Source organism: Chanos chanos, chromosome 4 (assembly GCF_902362185.1).
Source record: "Chanos chanos chromosome 4, fChaCha1.1, whole genome shotgun sequence".
In the NCBI taxonomy this organism is placed as follows: Eukaryota; Metazoa; Chordata; class Actinopteri; order Gonorynchiformes; family Chanidae; genus Chanos; species Chanos chanos.
Window position 1 is genome coordinate 13,520,065 of NC_044498.1, and position 25,940 is coordinate 13,546,004.

Here is a 25,940-nt window from a genome sequence, read left to right on the forward strand (position 1 = left end):
GAGGAGACTGGCTTGGATGCATTTAGGATCTTTGAGCGGAACGGTTCCTTTGAACATATATCAACACGAGTAAAGCACAGAGAGGAGAGGAAGGAATGAGATGAGGACTCCAGAGTAAAGTAGAGGAGTGAGGCTTGGAAAAGTGCCATGCTAGAGAGGGAAGAAGGAATGCATTAAGATAGGGTGTCTCAGAGAGACCCAGAGAGATGGTAAGAGAAAAACTGAGAGAGTTGCTTTCAGATCTGTACTCATGGTAATGTTGTTTTGGAAGTAGGGCTGTGTGATTTTGACAAAAATGTGGTATCTCGCTATTTTCTGGGATTTTGTCCCAGTAGTAGACGATATTTAGCATCCTTCAGAAATGTGTTTGTGAAAGTCTTATATTGTACTAGCCCGCTCTTTTTAATGGGATATTAGTCGTTACGTACTAACGACATTAATGAAAACATCATATTTAAGATAAACAGATCTTTTATCTATTTACTTAAAACTGAAGCATTCAAGTAAAAACAATGCAAAAACACTGAAAATCACCAGCGCAAGTGTTATTGAGATCAAACAGTTCACAGATGGTGAAACAAGTTGGTTGTCAAGCTGTCTTTAACGGCAACCGATTTCTGACATAGTTTGCAGATTGCAGTCTTTTGAGCAACATCCGTCTTTTCAAAGCGAAACCACCACCATGCAAGTGAGTATGATCCACGTCTAGCAATTAAATATAACGACGTAGATTGCGACGCTGGTGGTGTCTCTATTTCGTCTCCTGGAGCTGTTGGTTCACTCATTTTAACTTCAGTCATGCATTTTAGGCAGCTCCACCAGCTTAACTTGTGGTGCGGTGACCATGCGCGCCTATACTGCACTAGCACACTGCATGCATTCTCAATGCCCACGCGCAGTAGTCTATCCGACAATGCTACATGACGCAGTGAATTCGTGTACTCTCAAGACGTGTTTTTGATTGGTTTGTGCAAACTGGGTGACATACTCGATAATGCACAACCCTATTTGGAAGATTGCTGTACAAGGTACCTTTGGTACACTCTCATTTCGGATATGACATTTGCTCACTGAACACCCAAAGAGAAAAAAAGATCTTTTTTTTTATTATTATTTTAAAGGTGTGTGTTTGAAATGTGTTTGATTCAGGTGGACAAAAGAGAGAGTGGAATAACAATCTAATCTTTTGATGGACTGCAGTGTTTAGCATGACCCCCAACATCAGTGTTTAATAATGAAGCACAGGCCATCGGTACAAAGGTTGTGCCTACTCTGTACAGTGTAGAATCATTCCAAAATGATGAATAAAATGTTGCTTAAACAGGCATTGTCAACAGCAATGACTGAGGCCCCTTTCACACATGCACTGCAACTCTAAAATAATCGGCATTCTAACCGGAGGGGCTGCATGTGAAAATGCCCGAATCAGTCGACTTGGATTTTGAACCGACTGTATTTTACCATCCCCCTAGTACAAACTCTGTTTTCTCTTCATTTGGGTCCATCTCTTAAGCTTGGTATTGACTCCATGTAGTTCCATGTCACAGTGAAAAAAATAACATATAAAGCAGAATCCAATGGAATATTTAAACAATGTACTAAAAATGTGTGTGCCACACATTCACTTTAACGGCGCTTTCCCTGGTCTTTTTTCGTTTTTGTCTAAGCGGCTTTGTCCCTTTCTTGCTTTTTTCCCCCCTCCGGTTAGGATGTAAATAAGGCCGGTGGGAAGCCGACATGGCTGGTGGGCCAAGGCAGGCTATTTCTCTACAGGCTTGGTGCTCCCTATCTTTGTCTTTACTGCTCTGGGTCTGTGAGATTCTCCCTTCAACGCCCTCCACCACAGGGAACTAAGGTCTTAATCATCAGGTACAACAGGTACAGCTGGTACCAACAAAACACAGACTTTTCTCTGCTCTCTTCCCCATCCCAACCATGCCTTTTTTTAGCAGAATGTAGAGCTCATTTGTCACCATGGTGACTGCTTTTGTAACTAAGAGGAGCCAAACATTTGCTTTTTTTTTTTTTTTTGCCTTCACTTTTTTTTTTCCTCTCCCTCATAATGGCTTACAGGCAATATTTTCAACACAAGAGAAGCTAAATATAAAATGACAACAATGTATTTTTGGGGTAAAATGAAAAATGAATCATGTCCTTTCAAATCAGCATTGTGTTCAAGAAAGTTATCAAAATAAATATGGAAAAATGTAATACCACAGGATATAAAAAAGCTCACACATCCACCACTAAGTAGAAATTCACTGAAGACTCATTTTTGCTTGGAGACTTTGTTGGAAAAACAGCATTACATTATATGCCTTGCCAGGTAGAACTCCATCAAAACACAAAGCCTGAATCGTACATTAACCACCACAGCCTTGGAAATTCAACAATACACCTCACTCTCCTCATACACCACCTACTACCATAGTCTGACTTACACACAGCAATAAAAAGCCTCTCCTGCCATGGGACAGAAGTGCCCAAGGAACTGTTCCAATGGCAACTGCATCAGAATCCAGCAATCAAAAATCACTTAATTTCTCCCGGTTCCAAATACCAACAGCGCTAACTGTAAACATTCTTTTTCACGGAAGGAACCTGGCCATGAAGTTGCACACCTACTTTGTGTTCCAGTTGTGAGAATAAATATATCCTCTTGTTAAAAGACTCTAATTTAAATGAAACCTGCAATTTCAAACTGACAATCCAAACAAATCTTTACAGAAAGCACATTTTACTGCCAGTATTATCTAACACAATGGGAGAAGGTACCCAGGTGTACCATGACCTCAAATGAGGCAAGCAACATGCCAAGGCTTCCAAACAGAACAAGGGCCACAGTACCAACGCTTAAAGACCTTGGTGATTAGTGAATACATTGAAATGGGCCTATCAATGGAAACAGTTTTTGACTGTAAATTGCACTTATTCAAGAATCCACTACACAACGAACATTCTCCTGTGATGTTGCTCGTCAGTGACTTCAGCAGTGTATAGTATGTTTTGGGAATATTTGTACTTTACTTCAGTATAAATGTTTGTCAACTTTCACTTCTACTTCACAATATTTTCAAAAGCTAACGGCTACCTTTAGTCCAGTACATTTCCCTCACACCGTCACCGCTTATTGCAATATTGAATCAGCAGGAAACAACAAAGATGCAAAAATGCATGGTGCTTCACTCAGTAATAATTCAGCTAAACGATGTCCCCCCGCAGAGTAGATAAGCATCCCTGAGGTTACTATGCTTATGACCAGCTTGGCTGCACAGGTGATATAAGTCCCAGCCTCTCTTCAGCTCTGATCAGAATAGGCATCTACTTTAGATAACTATATTTTCTGCTACCTTTGGCAAAATTGCAGTTATTTTGCAAGTATCCAAGTAGGGTTAAGTCAAGGGCAACTGGACTTGGACTGTTGTAGATTCTTGAAGACGCCACCAAGATCATGAATGTGGATGTTTAACTTGGTTCTCTAAGTTGTGCTCAGATGGTCCTGTCTCAGCACAGTCCTGAACCCCACTGCCAAACACACACAAACTACTGTCCATAATTACATGCAAGTGGAAAATAGCAGCGAGTAAGCAAATGTCAGGCATACTTAGGGAATTGATCAGCCTTTTAAAGGACAAGTCACCAATGCTTGTGAAATGGCAGACATCACCTTCACCCTCTCTCATCCAATCAAGAGCAAGGGCAAAAGGGCGCAAAGAAACCTCAAACAAAAGAGGGGCATCCAATCAACCCTTTGTTATGACAATTAACACAATCTAATGGCTCCATGTCACAGAACAGCATGCTGGTCTTTCACAGCCAAACCAATGGACGGCATCATGATATTCTCTTATGTCAAACATGATAGGGTTAAACATGAAGCAAACAACGACAACAACAACAACAAAAAAAATCTGTCTCATATACTAAAATGAGTGAGGTAGTTCAGTGTAGAACCCCTGGATAAGCTCCAAACATTGCCAAACACCACAGTCCTTTGCCTGGGATATTGAACGCCCACATTTATAAAATATTACACATGAAAATCTAATTCCGAAAATAAATGAGAAGGGTCATAAAACAAGTTTGAACCTGCCCCAGTCAGATGGATACGGTCTGCGGCGCGTTCCTCTTTAAGCGATCAGACCACTCTCCAAACGACTGAAACAGCTCATTAAGCTTCTCTGTTTCGGAGCCAAACATCCCTCCTGAGCAGGATTAACTTGATCAAAACCTCCAAAAAAACCCAGCACGTATCCCTCCATCACGGAGGAGTTTGGCCGTTCGGGTGGTCAGTTGGCAAAAAGATGGCTGCCTGCCTTGGTCTCTTCCTGTGAGTCGCTCTTCACAGCATTCTCCCCAAGGTATACATCACACTTTCATAATGAGCCAAATCATCATCGTCCACCGAACGCAGAGATTAAACAAGCTAGCTCTCCCTGAACGCAATCCAGAGAAAATACGTTTTATTGACTAAAGCCTAATATCACATGATGAGGACACAGACTTAAGTGTGGATACTCTTTACTCAGGAGCCAATCTTCAATTCTTCATTATCCACAAATTTGTTCTATAAAGCGTAAATGTTCTGCTGAAGGAGAAAATGTACGACCTCTTGTTTGTTGATTCATCAGAGGACAAATGAATTTAAAAAAGCACACTTTTCTCACTATAATATATGAAAGGAACTGAAGTGAACAAGAGAGTATTTTTAGAGAGGTCCCAGAGTAAATGTTAATGACAGCCTCAATAACTCTGTCCTTTGAACTGGAACGACTCACATGACTGACATTGACCATTGATTAAGAGTACAAGTACACCGAGCATGTACATCAGAATGAAACCTTAAAAGGCTTTCTGAATGGGAATTAATCAGGTAATTCTATAAAGCTTTTTTTTTTTTTAGTTGATTGAGTTTGGGAAAATTTTCAATTCAAATTCATTCAAATTCATATGGTTTCCAAAAATGTATTCCTTTAACCCCAGCGACTCCATTAGCTAATCTAAACCAAAGAAGCACTTAGAACTATAGAGGTACAATGTTTGGTAAGTGTGTCCTAAAAGTTTGATGAAAACCTTTATACAGTCTAAGCATCGAATAGGTGCAATACAGTAGTTCAGCCATGAATCATAATGACAGTGTAGCCTCAAAGCGATAATGGATTTCTCAGTCTATAATGCTAAACAGTGAGGCTACTTTTGTTTCAGAGAAAAACAACTTCTAAAAGCTAGAGAGTTCGCCTGTTTCCTCGCGCGTCTCAACATGAGTGTAGTAAGGTGACGCCAGTGTCACTCTCAAGAACAGGACGAGAAACAGAGCGCCGGAACCGTGTTTTGTTTGTTCCACCACAGCGCCCAAAATAAAATGACTCACCGTGACAAAGGTGAGCCAATGAGATGAATCGAAATGGGGAGAAACAGGAGTCTGGAGTGATGAAAAAGCTCCTGGTTCGTGTGCATTACTGAAAAACAAGCCACAGAGACTACCTCCATTTATAGACCTTCAGATATGGTGCTAAGTAAAGGCATGAAGCAAAAAAGAAAGATTAAAAAAAAAAAAGCCCCCATCAGCAGCACAAAGCCTAAATGTAATGCATAATGCAAATGAGTACAGCACTGTTGGCACGACTATCCTTTCAATGCTCTGATATAATTAAGAGCTTGGGGCTGACAATTTAGGCCCACAGGAGGATTTCACCCTCTCTCTCTCTCTCTCGCTCTCTCTCTCTCTCTCTCTGACTCTCTTTCTCTAGCTCTCTCTCTCTCTCTCTCTCTCTCTCTCCCCTCTCAACTGCATTCTCTCTCTTGCTCTTAATGTCCTGGATGTGTGCATTAAATCACCATCTTGAGAAGGCGCTTATAAGCGCCCCTACAGAGTTGGAATGACTTATGTCAAATCAGAAAATTAGTATGTGATCTATATTCAATTAGATGTTATTGACTCTGAGAAAGAGGAACACAGTCCCATCAGTCTTCAAATATCCATTTTCAAAACAGACTAAGCAGCCACCCATCTCCAAGTGTTCAAAGACGGAGAACGAGAAACCAAAAAAACCTGAAGAGAGGACAAGTTTTGACAACCACTGTTTCATCTCCAACCAGATTGTTCTGTCAAGTTTGGTCCCTGCCTCAGCCATTATCAGTATCAAAGAAGTAATTATTGGGTACAGAGGTTTGGAGAGCAGAATGGTGTACTAAAAATAGCTTGCCATTATGGAAACATTTTTGAGGGGAAGTATCATTCAGATATTACAGACATGACATGAAAAACGACTAAGAACGGTAGAAACATGACAAACCTCCGCCTCCAAAATCCAGTTAGACAACAGATGTGAGAAAACGTCATAATAAGACACGATGCATAAACACCTGCAGAAAAGGTGGGCTTTTAAAGTGAGTCCAAACAGCAGTGGAGTAAAACTGCAAGAAAGTCATTATGGGATCTATACCGTTTTTGTGCTTGTTTTCTAATAAGAGAAAATGTGTGTGTGTAAGAAAGAAAGAGAATTTAAGCAACTGCCTGTCACCTACAAAAAGAGTTGTGATGCAGCCTACAGACTGTCCAGTTTGATAAAGTAGAGAAATGTTAAAAAAAGAAAAAAGAAAATGTCTTCCATGTTAATAACGTGCACACGCTGCAAAGCAAAAGGATGAGAAAATTCATAGTATAATGTAGATTATAAATTGGGAGGAAACAAACGGAGAGAACGATATCTTTGGACGATCTACACAAGGGTACAAACAGGATGAACTACACCAGGTCGTATGGGCAAAGCTTCCAGCTCCTAATTAATAGGGAGCTGTTCTGAAACTGTACTTCGGACCTTTGCAGAACAGAATTCAAAACTTGCGTGTTACCAGTTTTGAACTGACGTACTGGGATATTGAATCACTCCTCAGGAAGAAAAACTTAAACTACTCAGAGACAATGGAGGTGGAAAAAAGCCTCCTCACCTCTAAAATGCCTCATAAAAGTTCAGCAGTCCTTCAATCTGGTGGCCTGGAGGCCACAGAAAGTCCCTCACTGTGTCCTAGTGTTCATAAAAGCACTTTTGAATCCGTTTAGCAGATCTTGTTTAATAGTGTCTTCTTAGAATAAGGGAACATTGAGAATCTAATATTTGCATTATAGACTACATCTGACAAGCTATGGTTCTGTATTCCTTAGCCTTATAATTCCCTCTGTATTCCTTGTTCTATAATTCCAGCTAATGGAGTATTAACTGGATCTAATAATTTCCATGCAATTTCCATGCACTCACCAACCACAATGAACAGTTGGGGACAAGCAGTGTGTGGGTTGAAGGCTCCTTTTTGGCTCCTTTCAAATACAAACTTGCCGAGGTGTATGAAAAAGCGGAAAAGATGACTCACCAGACCCAATTTTCCACTGCTCAAAATTCCAGATTTTTGTTCTCTTTGTCCCAAGTTATCAATTGTTTGGGATTGTCCTTGGATGTGAACTGTTTCATAATGGCAGCCTTACCATACATATCAGTTCTTGTTGAAACTGAGTCATTACAGTGCAGTTTCTGTATTGAAGTAAATTTAGAAGCAGATATCTTATAAATTGTCAATTTTTTCCTCGCTTGGCATATGACTGCTGTCCCAAGTTTCAGTGCTGTTTCTCTTTACACTTGAAATAATTTTCTGAGGCTGACGCACCAACTGCCCGACCCTCTTCAAAAATCTGTTCACTAATGCATATAGTTTTAGAAAACCACAAGTGCTGGTCAATTAAGAAAAAAATATTGTTTATTACAACTGAAATCAGTATGTAACACATAGCATCCTTTATAATTCCAATTTAGCATTATCAGAAATGTATGTCTTCGTTTTTTTGTTAGGTGATTCCATTACTTTCACTTGTCCCTATATATAATCACACGGCACCTAACATCTAGCCTACAGAGAAAGAGAGATTAAGGTTCAGATCATAAATCACTCACTGTCCAGTTTACACAGCACTGCAAATAGCAGTTTTCTCATTTAATGGCATCAAAAAAATCGTACACACTACAATGGGAGTGCAGAGCATTTAGAGATATAGGCTGAAAGGCTCTAATAGACTGAGAATCAGGGTTCTGAGAGAGTTCCTCAGTTCCGCTGAAGACTGTAAAACAGACCAGGAAGAGCTGGGCTGTGACGTGACATGAAAACCGCTCATCTGTTTCCCAGCAGATCAGACTGCAGTATACAGCTACATGACTGTTCTACCATACGTCAGACTACAGCTCTGTAGCACCATCTAGAGGTCAAAAAGTGTTACAGCCTTTGTGTGCAAAATGGTCATTGCTGTGAGACGCTGTTTCTTGAAAATATAATTGTTGAAAATACTCCACGAGAAACTAAACTTCATCCAGTATGAAAAGACTAATAAGTTAATTAAGCATATGCACAGATTCACAATGAATAGCTAGACTGTGGCCTATTGAAAATAATGAGAATACGTAGTCATGAAGATTTTTGTTATCCAAAGAACACATGGCTAAAACATATATTGAGAAAATCATTGTAGCACTATCAAATAGTTGCTTTGGTGAATAAAGAGTATGGTCAAGTACTCCAGAATTCTTGATGAGGACATGAAAAGTTAATATTGAAAATACAAAAGAACAGAGACAATGCTGATAAAAAGCAGACTGCCCTTTCTGGTTTTTCATACAACCATAATCTCCTAAGCAGATCTAGCTGCTGCAGCAATCATCGCCATGGAAACAGGTTGTCAAGATGTTCTCATCACTAGGGAACATTCTGCTGGATAGGTTTTCGGACGACCCTGTCACAAATACAGGTTCTGTGAAAATGCTTGCCAAATTCAGCCACTCACTCATCTATCCTTCTCCAAAATTCACATACACTCTCTACTTCTAAACTAAAAATGAGTGAAAATGACTAAGAAATGGGAACAAGCAATTTAAATAAAGGATAAATTCACCTAAAAAATAAAGCTAGACTATGTAAGTATCGCCTCCCCCCCCCCTTTTTTTTAAGTTGCAAAGGGACACACATATGAAGCACAGTCGTATTAACATCCTATACGATGACACGGTTTCTGAGTAAGACAGAGGGCATAGAGGAAACAAAACTCACAAGCCTACAAAAACATATCCACCATAAAGGATCAAATAAATAAATAAATAAATAATACAGATCAGCGATAATGAGTCACTAGTCAACCTGATCATGGACCTGTAGTCAGAGGCGACGTTTTCTTACATCCACTGACACAAGACTGACATAGTGACAAGGCAGAGCTGTTTCACGGCTCAGACAGTAAACAGACACAGCCTGCATTCAAGTGCAATTAGGAGGCATTTAGCATTCTTTGTTTGCTGTGTACATTCCACCCAGCAGCTGGGTATTTGTTATACTCCCTTAATGATTGATTCTCTTAACAATCAATCATTTTAATTGTGGTCTGAGCTGCAATTGGAATCTGGAAACCGTTCAACCGCTATTTACATCCCGCGGTAAGAGGGGGAAAAAAAAAAAAGTCTGATCGATGGGAAGAACTCTTACCCTGGCCGCACCTCACTGCTTCTCTTCTCCGCGTCGTCTTAACATAGTGTAAAATCCAGCTCACTCCTGTAACCGTACGGCAAATCTAAAATGCCCTCCACAAGGCATTAAGAGTAATTCAAGAGAATTTCATAGTACAGAAACTGAACCAGTGAATATAAAATTATAGTGATACCACTCTGCTTAAGGCTAAACCATTATTCACCTCACTGAATTAACGTCATTGAACTAAAATCAGCATAAAATATGAGAGATAACAATATGGTAGAGATGCACATCGAAATGGGAGTTTAAAAAAAAAAACATCTCACAGACCACTGCCCAATCCTGGGCATTAATCAGAATTCAGAATTCAGTTTGCACGACAGGCAGAATTTTCCACATGCTGCATACATTCCACACGTCTAAATCTGAAATGACGTACTGTAGAATATAATTCATGTGCACACATACTCACACCCAAAAAACACACAACCGCCTGCACTCAGAGGGGAAAAAAACAAAACCAATAAATAAATAAACAAATAAATAAATAACATCCAGGAGGCCAACACATAGATACAAAGCTTAGCAAGGTGACAGGTGAGGTCTTTTTTGATGAGTCTACAGAGAGCTCCACTCTTCTTCTACTGTGTATTAACAATACTACTTTACCAATGGCCAACTTTCCATTCCCCTTTCAGACGGCCTCCAAACTCACTGAGGCATTGTATTCTAGCCAGTGTTAGAACTACATGTACCTCCCACTACACAATTCCCAACAGTGCATCCCAAGGCTACACTTTTCAACCAATTACCCCTCATTGTGGAGCAGAAGCAGGCAAAGAAAGAAACACGCATACACACAGGGATAATGGTGGTGGTACTGCCATCACCACTAAAAAAAAAAAAAAAAAAATCAGATGTAGCTCCAAAATGCATCCATGGTCAAACAGTACAGAGGTTGCACAGAATGTACCCATCAAAGAGAACCGTGACTTACATGTCAATAACCCCAGACATTTGTATTTCATGTTTACGCTATGACAAGTCCCGCTTTTATAATGTACCATCAAAAGAAATTAGCATGAGATTGATTTCAGAACCATGACTGGCATCTTTATAAGCAGGGAACCATTCCCAGGGCACAATATCAACAGTTTTACATGAGGAACCCAGAGCACTGGAGTCCTGTGAAGAATTTCAGGCCATTGAAATTTCTCTCATGGGACCTTGGCCTCTGCGTGATGACGAACAAAATAAGAGAAAAATTAGTTTTTTTACCATAAATTAAGAGGCAATTGTAACAAAATAATCACACCTCAGAACTATTGAAATCCAATCAGTAGTAGCACAAGAAGTGGTTCGTTCAAATGGACCTCACGGGTGTCCTTCTGAATACATACATTTTCCCTCCTCCCTCTGGGTAATATCTGATGTGCCCTGGCTTCTCTATTGTCACTCCACCGGCTCATTGTCATGCAAAGCTCGATTCATTAACACGCATTCCATTACCATACCTACTGTGTAATTATAAGATAAAGAATTTATCAGAAGTGCTGAAATGCGAAATCAAAAAAGGTGAGTTTTTTTCCCTCCATAACAGTAATTGGTTTGCAAACACTGCCTTTTTTGCCAATAGCAAATTCACAAGTGAAAGAGGATTTTGGGGGAAAATCTATCAAGGCCTTACGAATCCGTGTGAGAATTACATGAATCTACTTACGACAGATGGGGTGTTGGGTAAAAGGTGGCTACGGTCTACACAAAAGGATAAGGTTGTGGTTACTGACATTAAATGAAAATGTACACACAATAGGTAAAAAGTCACATTTTGGGTGCTTCTGATTTATGGCTAATTTCGCACAAACTCTTCTCTATATTTCTATTAATATTTAGCATTTGGGACTTCACTCGATTTAGACTGCAGTGAGGCCAAATCTTCGGACGTACAGGGGAAGCACTGGACTTACTGAAGTCAGTTTTGAAGTACATAAAGGATGTTCTTAAAAAAAAAAAAGCTATTTGTCTGTTTTACAAGTTTTAAGGGTTTCACATTGAGTTATCATCCAATAATCTGTCAAGGAAGAAGATACAAGCCATTTTAACATCATTATCCTACATCCTGTATAGCTAGAACCTTGTAAAAAATATATATATTTTTTTTTTCCTCTGTAATAAAATAATGCAAACAGGTGTTCCAAAACTAAGAAGTGCATCCAGAAGTAAAACGGGGAAAAAAGCTATGACGAGCTAATCAAAACTGAGATACTTCTTTTTTTTTTGTATTATGCATTCACACCTCCAGTAAAAAGAGACAGCTGCACCACCATGGAAGAGGAGAACCCAATTCCATGTTGCTACCTTCCCTGATTTAAAACACTGCATTATTCAAAACGAGATGAGTGCTTTAAATTTGCAATTCAAACAGACGATGACTTAAAAAAGCAGAAAGAAACTATTTTTCCCCCCTAAGTTGTATACAGCTTATTTGATACCGCGTGCACAAAATTAATGAGAAAAGACGTCACAGAAAGAAGCACACACTTAATGTATGTTTGAATAATCATGGAGGCATTTGAAAACAGGTGGGCAGATGTTAAAGATGAGAAGACTCTCTGTTTTCTCCTTTTTATCTTATCACATTAGACTTCAAACCGTCCGCATATACTTTTTTTTCATTTGTTTGTTTCTCCAATTTTAAGTCTTTGATGCATCACTTCAAGGGACAAAACATTTTTTTAAAAAATTAAAATAGCACGATAGCAATTCAGTGGAGGCCCCCTTACACTGCAGCAGCTGACTGTCGACAGCAGTTGATATGGACTGTGATGTCTATTCAAATGTCTGCCCAAAGACTAATAAATCCTTCTCCATTTCCAGACAAATAAGTTACATGAAATCAGGAAATCCGTGTTATTCGAATAATTTGGTCTTAATTTAATACTTATAGGTTTCAGATTTTGAACTATCCATAACTTGGGTTTGAACTATGTCAGTGTCTGATCTTTGAAGCTTTAAAGCTCTGAAGTTTAAGTCACAGGTTCTTTATTGCAAATGCGGGCTTTATGTATGAGTGTTGCGAGTGTGAGTATGTATGTGTGTGAGTGGTATTTCAGAAAAGGGTTAGCAGAGTAATGGGTGACCTCAAGAACACTTTTAGAATTTAAAGATGTGAGGGTGATAATATGCCACACTAAGGCCATTAAAGAGATAGCAAACTAAAACTCTCCGAATTAAGAATGATCTTTCATGTCTCAGTATAGGTTCTACAGTTGGAAGACAATTAGCTGGGAGAGCAATCTGTCCACACAGTTCTTATAACACTGTGTTAAACCTCAAAGGATGAATCACGTCTGTTTACCTGCATGCCTTGGCCCGGCTATTCCTTAGAGAATTTAAAGCGCATTGAACTTTCTGCAACTTCGATTTAGGCGTAACTTCAGGAATAGAACAAGGAACGTTTAAAAGGTGCCTAAATGTCAAGTGATTTCATAATAAAATAAATAAATGAGATAAAGTATACGGATCTCATGTCACATTCTATAATGACACAGACGTTCCTATCTCTGGGCATTAAAAAGATTATGCCGGGATCTTGCCGCCATCTTTGCAGGAGGCTCAAGGCGGATTGGGCTTAATACCCATCTGAAATCCACTGGGGTCGATGGTAGACAAATGAAGTGGTAGAATCCGCAGGTTATTGGCAGAGAATCTGTAATGGGCCTGACATTTAAGAGGAAGCTCTGAATGATTATTATAATGATTACAGCAAGAAGGATCCCCACTAACCTCATTCCCATCTCTCTTTGTTCACCTCAACTCCATCAATGATAATTATTCAGGAGAGCCAGTATTTCAGAAAGATGTGGACATGCCTGGGTATTCTTAACCTTGCTCTGTACTGCTTGCCTACAGATCAAAGGAAAGGCTGACACCTGATTAACTGTACAAAAGACAATGTAAAACCGGACTAACCTGAGGAAAGAGAAAGTTGTTCCAGCTAGAAGTATACCCTTGAAAAATGCCCAGGAGGGCAAAGTGGGTCTTTTCTATGATTTACTAAGAATAGACTATTTCTTTATTATATAATCAACTTCTCTTTTCTTAGTAGAACATAGAAGAGACCTATGTCAACCTCTTGGGCATCTTTCAAGGGTACCTCGTTTCCTCTGCTAAGAATAACCCCTTAAAGGTAAAGATCTTCCTTCCAGAGAGTTTTACTGAAATAATGGTGAGCTACTGAAGCAAGGTGAAGACATTATTCTGCACATAAACCTGAGGGGGAAAACTGAGGGAAGCATGATGATATTGTCAGCCAAAGCAAAAAAAAAAAAAAAAAACTTATGAAATAACCTCTATAACTGACAAATTCTGTAAGACATTGTTTAGAGAGTAACAAAACATCAATAGTTTGTATTAAATGTACCTGGCCCTAAAACTACATTTATCTGAATAGTAAAAATTTATCATTTCCTTTATGGCAAAGTTGGCAAATGATATGAAGAAAGAGAATCCTTGAACTGAAAGAAAAACACCCTAAAAGTCAGTGTCTGAGGAAGCCAAATAAAGCTCCATTTAATCTCTACATCTGTTTCACCACCTCAGAGAGTGCATAGCAAGGAAAGGTAAACTGTGCAAGGCAGGAGGGGAAAAAGAAGAGGGAAAAACCAAAGTATCATCTAATGTGGCTTGCAAATAATAAATGCCCGGGCTATAGGATTTGCCAGAGGGAGTGTAAATATTTTAAAAAGAAACTGACATAACTCTCTGAGCAAGAAACACAGAACGCACTATACAACACACAGTTCCATGTCTGAGAACTCCAAAGACATACTCCAGTGTAGGTCAATTTTAAATCTATTTATTTAATCGAGTTCAGCAAGCTCTGCGGGAGCACTCGACACTGCGAGGTGAGCTTGTATAAACATTTAAAAAAAAAAAAAAAAGGGAAAAAAAGGGGCACGTAATGAGAAATCATGTTTGTAGGGTCTGCTAAAGGTAAAAATGGAAACAGCTTCAAGTCTAAGCTCTAGCTGGAGTGGGAAAGGACAGGCTGTCTGAAGAGAAGTACACTTTCGTCTGGGACTCTGAGATGGATCAGCTAACAGAGTCTCAATAATACCCATGAAAAGGCCCTGCTGAACTCTAGAATGTTCTTCACTGGTCACTTCACATCACCAGCTGAGCAGGCTTACCCTTTCCCTCCCGAAGCAAATTAGTTTTGGAGACACCCTCTGGTGTCAGGGGTGTTACAGGGTTTAGACAAGTAAATGCGGTTTTGATTGCTTGGTGCTGTCCAATGGCGACCCTTCAGCGTCCTGCTGGCAGGGAGAATTAAGAGGCGAGCCGAATGACCCACAATCCCGCCAGACCCATACAAAGAGACATGAGCGAATACTAATAACACGCAGGCCTGTGCCCACCGCTGGGCTTTTCATTTCTCTCATTGCTATGTGAGAAACACTAGTGGAAGCTGCCGGTTAAGACTTCAGACTCCTGTGACATTTACACTAGTGGAGTGTGGAACTACTTCTACAGTGAAAAACCAGGGGTGTGAAGTAATACAAATTTGTATGGGCATGTGTCAGAATATAAGGCTATTGTGAGTGTAAACGTGTGGTTGCGTGTATAAAAGAAAATCCGTGTAGCATATTTGACAAACAAACTGATGTGCAGATTTCAAATGGACTTGCTAAGTATAGCCATGAGGTTAACCATCATGGAAGGGTCCCTTTGATATTCAACAGAAGACATATTCTCTGTGCTGCTTTTAGTAGGTGCACAGAATGCTAAGTCATTGTTAAGATCTGACCTCAAAGTCACACTGACGTTTAAATTAAAAAAAAAAAAGGCATTTGGCAAGGCTGGACCAAGCTGTTCGCTCTGATCCTGCATTCAAAGTAAACACAAAAGTTACTGAGCATTTTGCAAAAGGCAAAATGAACTTCCCAACGGTACCATTGGTGGGGCATATTGCAACAGGTGAAATAAGCTAACAAAGTGGAATTAAAAAAAAACAAAAAAAAAAACAAGTGTAAGTAAAACCAAGATTCTGTTAGTGAGGAGAAATTACAAGTCAAGAAATGCACGTGCCCCCACACCCCATCACCAGCCCTATTCTGACCGGGAAGACATCACAACAGTTTAGTGAATTCATTAGGGTTGCACTGATGAGCAAGCAACACGCTTTGTGAGCTCACTCAGACACAGCAGACAAAAACACTGCCAATTACTTCCTAGCAAAGTGTAAGCCACTAACTCTCACAGTGCGGGCGTACTCGAAAGAAACTAATTGGGATGTTCTTGTGTAAGCGGAAATAAAAGGAAGCGCTGAAAAAGTTCAGTATTAAATAAATCCTCAAACTGTCCAAAAGTCCAATGACAAGCATTAAAAGTTTAAAGAAAAAAAAAAAAAAAAGTCCTCTTACAGCTGAGGAAAAATAACGCTCTGGCTTTAGCCGCATCAGTGGGAGACATCGCTCATGTTCCCCCAGTGCACCGCAACAATCAGTTCCAAAACGCTCTCCGGTTATGAGCTCTGCCAATTCTGCCTTTATCCAAATATGTTTAGACTGTGTGTCCATGTGTCTGTCTCACTGCCTCAATGTCTCTCACCAATAGATATCATCAGACAAATTCAACAAAAGAAAAAAAAGCAATCTTGTATATTAATGTCTCATGACCAGTTAGCTGTTACCTCTTCATGTTTTTTTTTGGTTCTTTGCTTGTTTGTTTGTTTTTTCCAAAGCAAAGAACAAAAACAAACAATCAGCTATATAAAAATGCTTGCGAGCCCACAGTTAGGAAAAAAAAAAAAAAAAAAAAAAAAGACTCTTTTCAGCATTTCAACAGTGACATAAGCAGACTATTAAAAATGTGTGTGTCACAGTTATAAATGTCTACTGAAGGCATGCTAGTGTCCTGTGGCTGGTTAGACAGGCTGGCTGGCTGGGAGTAGTGGTTTTCCTGGGAGTAGCACGCTACACTGTGTCAGTGGAGACAATCACTCACGCATGTGTTCCTACTGTTCACTGTATCCATCTTCATCTTCACTGGCAGCTCCTACTGAGCTCCAGTCACGCTACTGCTGCTGCTTCACTGAGTACGGTGCAGAAAGAGACAGAAAGCAGCAGGGAGGGATGAGGTGGGTGAGTTTAGGTATTGAGAAAGCAAAGGCTGAGCATAAGAGAGAAACAGGAGAGTTTGCAAAGAGTAAGTGGAAGAGAGCAACCGTGGGGGGGAAACGGAGAGAAATTTTTGAATGAATGCTGGGATGGGAGAATATCAAAATCAGTGGGAACTAGATGCATTCTCATGAAGAGCCAGGCAGAAGAACAACCGCTCTCGTTATCAATCAAAAACCGTCCCAACAACTGTATGGGTACGTGCATGGGAACGCACCCATTAGAACACAGACGCACACACAGAAAACATGTACAAACGCATAAAGTCACAAAGGGCATTACCTACAAACTGACCATTACCTATAAAACACGTGCAAATTTTAATGTCTTATACACAGACTTTTTTTTAATGTGGGTTTTTTGTTGTTGTTGTTGTTGCTGTTTTTGTTCTTCAGCTCTGTTTATAATAACACACAAATGAGCAGAGTATCCAACAGGGCTGTGGAGTCGGAGTCGGAGTTGTGGAGTTGGAGTCGGAAGTAAATTTGCGTTAGTGGAGTCAGAGTCGGTGGTACCACAAATTGAGGAGTTGGAGTCGGAGGTTTTGCATAGCGACTCCACAGCCCTGCTATCCAGCTCCCACACTGTGGTAAGAGTCACCTCAGCTGCATTCAGTGAGTGGTAAAAAGGGAACTGGAAGTAAATGCATTGTGCTGCTGATGAGGCCATGTGCTTTTCTTCTATTCACAACACATTTCTAAGAATCCCTCCCACTGCATGGCTGTCAAAACACGAGAGGGAGTTGGGGGGGGGGGGGCGCGGTTGTAGAAGCTAATTAAGAGGTTAAGGAAAACATCATTCTTGTAGGTGCAGGGATCACACCCTTCAGACAAGTGCACAGATTTATATTTTTGTGGATAATATAGCCTTAGTTTGAGTGATCAATGTTGTGGCAGCTTTAGGGTAGCACTACCTTTGGAACGCAGATCAACACTATTTCACTGTCCCTGTGTTTTAATGAGCTGGGAGAATGCAGACTCACATGTGTAAAGATGCACAAACAATCACACAAATTCTGTGCTTGCATACACACACAGACACGCGTGCACAAATTAATTTCAAGCTCCGTCATTTGGTGCATTTGACTTGGATGCATGTTCTGCTCAGCTCTGATCAAAAACACTCTACGGCTCTCACAACTAGTCGATTCTAAGACAAAAAGTCGTGGCCTAATATATTTCAGCAAAAGGGTGAAAAAAGCAATTTACACTTGTTATGTTTGTCAAACGCTTTCTGTGACTGTGCTCTAGTCAGAGCACTGTCAGAGGACCAGAGAGTGACAAGACAAGGCCAGCATAAAATTGCCTTCTGTGATAACATCACCTAAAATCTTTGATGGTACAAACATAGAAAAAGAAGATGAATGTTTTCAAAAGAGATGTCTTGTAGACTGAATTAAAACAAACTTCAAAACTCTGCCTTTACACAGGCGATGCCTGAAATAGGGGATAAAAAAAAAAAAAAAAAAATTGCTGGCCTTCACACTGACAATTCAACTCGCCGTTCAATGATGTTCTTTTAACACAGAGAAGTAACACCCTTTTTCCAGTGTGCAGACCGCAAAGAATGTTGCTCTTTCACATTTTGATTGCGTTTTGGTTTTGGCCATTTTGGTTTTAATTTCTTCAGCTGTCAGATACATTCAACAATTTCTGATCCTCTAATCTTGAGCATAAGACACCCGTTAAGGCAACGGCATTTGGTGTCGCCTCCGTGAATGGAAAAACAAAGGTCTCCTGCAAAAGACAAAAATAACAGCCAACTGAGAATATCCATTTGTGTCAAACGGTGGGGAAAAGAAAAAAAAAAAAAAGAATCTATTTCTTTCATAACACGAGTCTCCCGACTCCTTCATTCCCCTTTCTCCCTTCGTTACCCTCCTGCTCTTTCCCCGCTCAAAGGCTTCCAATTAAGTCCATTAAATGTCTGTGAACGAGAAATCCTGGGGGGTCCAAATAAAGCTGAGAGCAAAAAAGTTCTATAGACTGATGATCAAGGGGCAATGCATAGAACACTGAACTTCAGAGCTGTCTTCCCTCTTCCACCTTCAGTGTGCGGTCTGTATCCCTGTTTGAACTTCTGGTTTATGGTGGTCCGAGGCACAAATGTGTGCCTAGGAATGTTGATATTAGGCCAGACGCTTCTCACTTTATTTGAGCGTAATCATGTTTGAGATGACAAACATTCGCTCAGTTCCTCAGCTGTCTCGGCATCAATTAACAGTAGCGTTCTACCATTTTCCTCCACCTGCTCTTTGTCGAGGGAGACGGGCTATTCAGCGGTAGATGGCCCTCTGAAGTTAATTAACCTGACCTTTGTAGCTTTGAGTTCTTGATCGGGCTCTTTCGTTTTTGATGGAGTAAGGACGAAATAGAGAGAGAGAGAGAGAGACACCTTGCTATATACCGGAGAAGGTAGATGTGGTGTCAATCACCACAGTGGGATATCATTAGCCTGTTTATTTGTGAGCTTATTTTGTATATTTATAAGGTCTGTTATAGGTACTGTTTGGATGAGGTGCCTTGTTGCCCTTGGACTCGTCAGCAGCAGCTGAACTAATGAGAGTAAAATAGTAAAAGGAGCATTATGCAGAGTTCCATAGCACCTGTCAGCCAATGCCTGTTTTCACTGGCTTATTTCAAAACACTATTTGTATTTCATTCTCACACACATACTCTCTCCCTCTCTCACACACACACAATGGATGCATATAATGTATATACTGTGTGTGTGTGTGTGTGTGTGTGTGCGCGCACTCGCCTGCACGCTGGAGGCTGGAGCTCTCATCAGCTTTTTATAGATGTTAAAATAAGGAGAATAAAAAGTAGACCCCATTATTTCTTCTTGTCTAATTACAAGTTATGAGCAATGGTGATCTCAAAATGCCCTGTACCACACTAACACAAAAATGTATTGTAACATCACAATTGTTATAACCTTCAATTAAAAATAACAATGTCATGTTACTTACACAGATATTTGTGTAACAGATGTGGTCACAAAGCAATTCAATAGCTCATAAAAAAAATCAAGCATAAAAGGAAGGATTTAAAGAGTGTTTTGGATAAGACAAGGCACTCCAAAAGAAAAAAGAAAAAAAAATTGGCCTTGTCATGATTCCAAACATAATTATTCAGCTCATCCTGTGTAATAGCTCAGATGCCAGCCTGTTTTTATCATTGTCAAGTCCATTGTCAGTAAACAAAAAAACATAGAAAGGGGGCTATGGAAAGATGAGGCAGAAAAAAAAAAGAAAAAAAAAAACAGTAGCTCAGACTTCAGCTTTGGTTCCCATGGAAAGAGCAAACTGTCCAAGGAACATAAATTAATCTGTGTTTGATATTGGGCTTCCTAATCTTTTTAAGCGAAATACAATATCAGATGCTCCTCACAAGCCACATGAAAAAAATATATTCGTCTACTTTATGATATATTCAGGAGAGTTCCAGAAACTGTCCAAATACCTAAACCATCATTCTGAGTAAATGGTCATAAATAAATGATAGCACCAGTAAAAACATTTTCTTATGCTGAACATCAAATATTAAGATGAGAAAACAACAGACTAAATAAGTTACGATGCCTTTGCGGACAGAATCAAAAACAGCTTTCGCTACATCGGTTTCAGAATATGGCATTTTGACTGCTTCACACTGTAAGACGCCTCTAAATTTATCAGATGTTTCATTGCAGCACATGATGAGAATTATGTCCTGGATTAGCAACGTGAAACTTTGTCTTATAAAGAGTCCTGCATGAAATGGATTGTCTTTGTTTCAGGCTTTATCTGAGGTGGCAAACATCCACGATGCATTTGTTTACACACCTAACATGCCGGATATTACACAAAGAACGAGGAAGTGTAACAATCAATGGCATGATACAGTCTCCCATGCCTGGTACACTATGTTCCTCACTGTCTTATAATGGCTTTAAAACTCCTGTACTAGCTGAGGAGGCTGAATCCGGAGGCTTCATAAAAGATCAGGTTGTCTGTAATGTACCACATTGAGGGTGAGCAATGATAATTGTTTTGACTCTAATGGCCGCAGCAAGGTGAACATTTTAAAAGAGGCAATGTTCAGAACAGAATGAGTAGAAGCCATGCCAAAATCTATGGTTTCAATTACCACCAAAGACTGAGGAACTGAGCCAAAAGGAAAGGCTTCATTCTGAGGCAATTATTCGACAAGAACAAAGACAGGGGGTAAACAACCAGGCATGAATGTCAAAAGACACAGTGGTGGTGGGGCTGGGGGGGGGGGGGGGGGGGGTGTCGTCGGATGGAGAAGAGAGACAGAGACAGAGAGAGGCAGAACCAAAGGAGACACGATTTCCTCATTCCAAGCAGCATCCATCCATCAACTAGTCTGAACGGAGTACAGGATGTTGATTTGAGTATGTATGGAAAAGGAAATTGAAAAAGTGCCAATAAATCACTGGCTGATTGTGTCAAAAAGATCTGAATTTTCTTTTTTTTGGGATAGAAAAGACATTTGCAAGTGTGTGACACAAACAACTGTGTGCAGGCTCCTTTGTAGACACAAATGTAAAATACAAACGTCGTCAATTTCTAATGACAAGTCAGGCAAACGCACTGGGACCGTCATGCATGAACAAATTTACTAGTATACAACAATCTGTTCTCGAAAACACACAACAACGCATACACAAATGCTCCGTATGAAGGTGAAACTTCCCTCCCTTTTGCGGTACTTACAGTTACTTATTAAGAAAATAAGAAGGTGTACTTTTATTGATTACCAAATGGACTTTTACCACACTTCAGGGAGCACACTTTTTAAGAGGTTTCCCATAAATGTTTAATAGTGTTACTTATCAAAAGCCTTGACTACTTTAAAACACCTCTGTCTCCTTGAAAAGGGTTTTAGTTCCTCAGGGCAATTGAAATCAATGCAGAATCAAAGCGGTTTTATTTGTTGGAGGTGGAAAATTCATACTGTCTACTTTCTGGACTTTGTTTTCTTTTACTTTTTGTTTGGGAGATGGTAGTTTCCTCAAGACTCTGAGACCTTTTTTTTTTTAAAGACCATTCACCCAAACTGTACTCATTTCACTCACGGCAAAGCAAGTAAAAAAAAAGGCTAAAACTGATGGTGGAAAAACAAGGCAAGACCAAGACCACTAGATAGCATAAACACTTGAAACGATATCACACAAAAAAATCTCCAAGCACTCCAAAATAATTAAATTCCAAAATGAGGGGAGGGAACTGAGCTATAATTAAACTCTAACACTCTTGTTACTCCTCCGCCATTTACAGGCAAAATGAACAAGCAAGGCAGCCGGCTGATAGGAGGATTAGATCAGAGAATTAATTTCTGTCGAAAAAGGTGTCTTTGATCCACCTATCTGACTCCATGTAGATTTTCTGCTTACATGGAGCGTTGCTGAGTAATGATAGAGCTACATGATTTGTTTAATGTGCAGGTTTGAAAGCTTCTACAAATTCACAGATGCTTATCAGCCTATTTCGTGAGTGCATCGGGGCTCAATCAAAATGGAAAATTATATCCCGATGGCCAGGTTTCCAACAAATTCACGTCTACAAAAGAAGATGGGACACATGTCATTACACATGACTTTTTTCCATGAATTTATTCTTTCTGTACAAGGTTAAAAATAGTGGCATGAGTCATGTTTAAGGGTCAAGATAACTTCAGCTTGCTTTAGTTTTCCACCTGCTTTTGCAGCAGAAATAGATTTGTAAAAGAGACACATTTTCTAAAAAGAACAAATTATCTGGTTTACTTGCAAATGCACTGGTAGGCACCACCGCTGCTTTTCCTGACAAAAGACCTACCCTGAAATAGGCTCAATCATCACAAGTCTTTAGGCTGTCATTGAATGCATATCACAACACTGCAGTTTTAAGGATACTTAGAAAAAGACAATAGAGGAACAAGCACACATACACACACACACAGCCCAGTGACGCCCTAAATACGACAACTGAGAAGGTTACCCAAAGTTGCACTGATGCACTGTGCTGGAAGCCATCACAAATTTGCAGATTGTACTTCACGAAAAACACTTTAGAGTTGTGCTGAGTTGGGTTGAGTTTAGAAGTAAGTGCAAGGTGGCTTCACATTCAGCTGGCAATAAAAATCCAGTTTCCTTTTTAAAAATGCACTCAGCGTGTTAAAGAAAAAAAAAATGCATGTGTGTATGATGTGTGTAGGCGTGGGTGCGACTGCCAGGCTTACTGTTTTTGCGGCAGTGATGATGTACTGAATGACCATGTCTCTCTTCTTGCTCAGGTCCTTTTCTCTCAGTGGTGCTTTCTTCTCTTCATTCAAATTCATATCCTCCTAGAAAGATAAAGAGAAAGAATACAAGATAACGATTAAAAAAAAAAAAAAAAAGACATGGCCAGTACCAGTTTGAAACACTCAATATCACTTTAAAAAAAAAAAAAGACTATGGAGAACAGCCTTACTGAGGAATATTGACCATTTGGAACTTTTTAAAAACAGCTCAAACTGCCAACCCTTTTCCACCAAAATTCAAGGGTGGAGCAAATTGACATATCATTATAAAAAGATCTAGACTTTAATTCTCGAAAAAAAAAAGGAAGCTTAACCCCAACCAATTCTCTTTCTTTAAAAGATGAGCATTTAAATGAAACACTAGAGAAACCATACTACACTCATGGCTTCCTAGGTGTCTGCCGGCTTACGATAAGATAAGAAAGGGAGGAGAGATGAAATGAATAAAAAAAGGAGGGGAAAAAAAAAATGAACAGACTAAATGAGATTCGAATTCCTCTGCTAGAGCAGTTATCAAAGGCGCAGAAGTCTGTCCTGATGTCAATAAGAACAAAAATCAAAGGGGAATGCAAAGTAGGGCTGATAATGGTTCAGCGTCTCCCACAGTTTCCAGATATCGTTTATGCATACACAGCCAACGAGGGCTAGTAAGAAACGTAGGCTATGCAGTAAGAAATCAGAATCACAGCTCTCATTCTAGTTTATTTATTTTATTTATGGGGATTAAACAACACTTATCTGGTAACTACAGTTTGACCATTTTTTTAAGCCAACTTCAACAGTTATGATATTGCAGCAGAATTAAAACGCCACTAGATCATTCAAGTTCACAGCAAAGCTTTAACGATAGTTAGACCAGAGTCCAGCAACTCTGAAGGAAGACAAACTATTGATGGGAGAAGAATTACATACCATCTCTGACCTTATAAAACACTATAAATAAAGATAAAGGGTAAAATGAATCGTCTTAACAGGGTGTGGGCCACGACAGGCTGTCAGAACAGTCACGTCTGCGCTTAGAACACATTCTACAAGCACGTGGAACCGTACTGCAGGGCCAAGACACCGTTCATCCGAGAAGAAATTACATTCTTTGTTATTTTATAGATAACGGCAGTAAAACTCTGTCCCACGCATCACTAGAGATACTTCCATAGTCATTGAAAGGGGCTGAGGTCTGGGGATTTGAGACAGTCATAGCATACATAGCTAACACGGTTTCCATACTCATCAAAAGAATCGCCGCTGCTGATGATGGCTTTCCTTCAGACTTCCAGACCAAAATCACCTTACTCGCTGCTATTCATGGAACACCAAGATCCTGAGATGCCTCACTGAATCGCCTGCTCAACAACCACCAATTCTGTTTTAAAGTCTAAGAGACCTCTCGCTCTGGTCCGTCTTGCCAAAATACCGACTGAGCCTACCCAGAATTCTTGCTCATGGTCCTGAGAATGTTGGCATGTTAGCTGTTTAATTAAGTCAGTAACCACACCAATGTGAAAACACTTAGTTTCAATAATTCTCAATAAGTCAGTAATTCTCTCATTGATGTTTCCTTTTTTCACACCCGTCCTTTACTTTAACCAGTGGTTATATAATGTCAGCGCTGTGAACATAATATCAAGAGCAATACATCTCTCAACATCTAGAGTTCCCTCGTTTTCAGTTAAGTTCTCAAACACTGGGTGTAAGAAAAAGAAGTTGCATCCAAACAAACCAAAAACTAGACTCACACTTAAAGTAACAGCTCAGAAAAGACAAAAGTGAGAAAAATTAGACTTCATACTTTGCTTGACGTAGTTCAGCTACAAAAATGGTTATGGATGCAGGCAGGCAGGCATCTCTATTTCTCTTCATCCACTTAAACCTTGACACAAATTTGAGATTAACATCTCTCAAACTGTACCAAAGCAAGCATGTGCACAACACATTTAACTGCTGTTCCAGGAAAGTTCTAGCAGTAAAAGAGAAGGCACAAATCTCTGGGCTGGTGGCAAGAGACCTAGAGACAATTGTTGAATCCTAACAATGTCTTGAAAAAAAAAGTGGGGAAGGTGAAGGGGTGGTGATGGCAATGAGGAACGAGTAGCATATTTGTGCACGGCCGAGGACACAAAATCGTGATATCTTCATGTGTCTCCTTCTGCGTTATCCTGATATGATAGATGAGTAAAGCTTTTAAAAATTTCAGTCATGGATCTGCGTTTGTCCGCCCCTGGGCGTCTGGGAAATCTGGGATGGGAGTGAGACGGGGCATATTGTGTAGCAGTAAGGCAAGGCATCCATTACTTGCTTTAGCCCTGTCACTTCGTCCGACGCACTCACGAATTCAAACAAGTGCGTGCGATGACTAATGACCGCGTCGCTGCCCACATTACCAAGACCCGTCGCTGCATCCCGCCAATCCAACAGCCCGTCACTCAATACGACCAGCTCTTACACCTCACACCTCAGCTCCGATCAGCAGCACCTTAGGAGCTGCATACCCAATGCACTCGGCCCGACAGAAATGTCAGGGAAAACTTTTAGAAATACTGCAATGCCTTTTTTTTCTTTTCTTACGTTTGATTTAGTACTCCTAAGTAATTTGTACCACAATCTGAACTCATGCATTTTCGGACAAGTTAATCTCACGGACTGCCAGATCTGCAGTAAAGGAACAGCATTTGGCAGTTTAGGTACAAGTAAACCTGCAGTCATCCTTAATCTAACCCTAGGTCACTTAAGGTAGACAAATCTTAACAAATTAATGTTTAATGTTGCAAGCAAATATGACTAATTTCATTTTTAAGTCGGTTAGACTTACTAACAATGACCAGGTTTCATCACACTTACAAAAAAAACAGCCGCTATATCTAAACACAATAAACCCACTTTGTTGACTGAATAAACCTTATGCAATGGCGAAGTATGGATGATATCGAGGATATTTTAACGCTACTGTTACCCACATTCTACAATA

At 39.9% G+C, this 25,940-nt stretch overlaps 1 protein-coding gene across 1 annotated transcript in view; it reads right to left on the reverse strand.

Moving 5' to 3' along the window:
- Positions 1-25,940, reverse strand: part of LOC115810159 (protein diaphanous homolog 3-like) — a 215,309-nt gene that overhangs the window by 183,399 nt on the left and 5,970 nt on the right. The window contains exon 4 of the mRNA XM_030772085.1: positions 22,913-23,017. Coding sequence (XP_030627945.1) covers positions 22,913-23,017 — 105 coding nt within the window. The remainder of the gene's footprint in view (positions 1-22,912; positions 23,018-25,940) is intronic.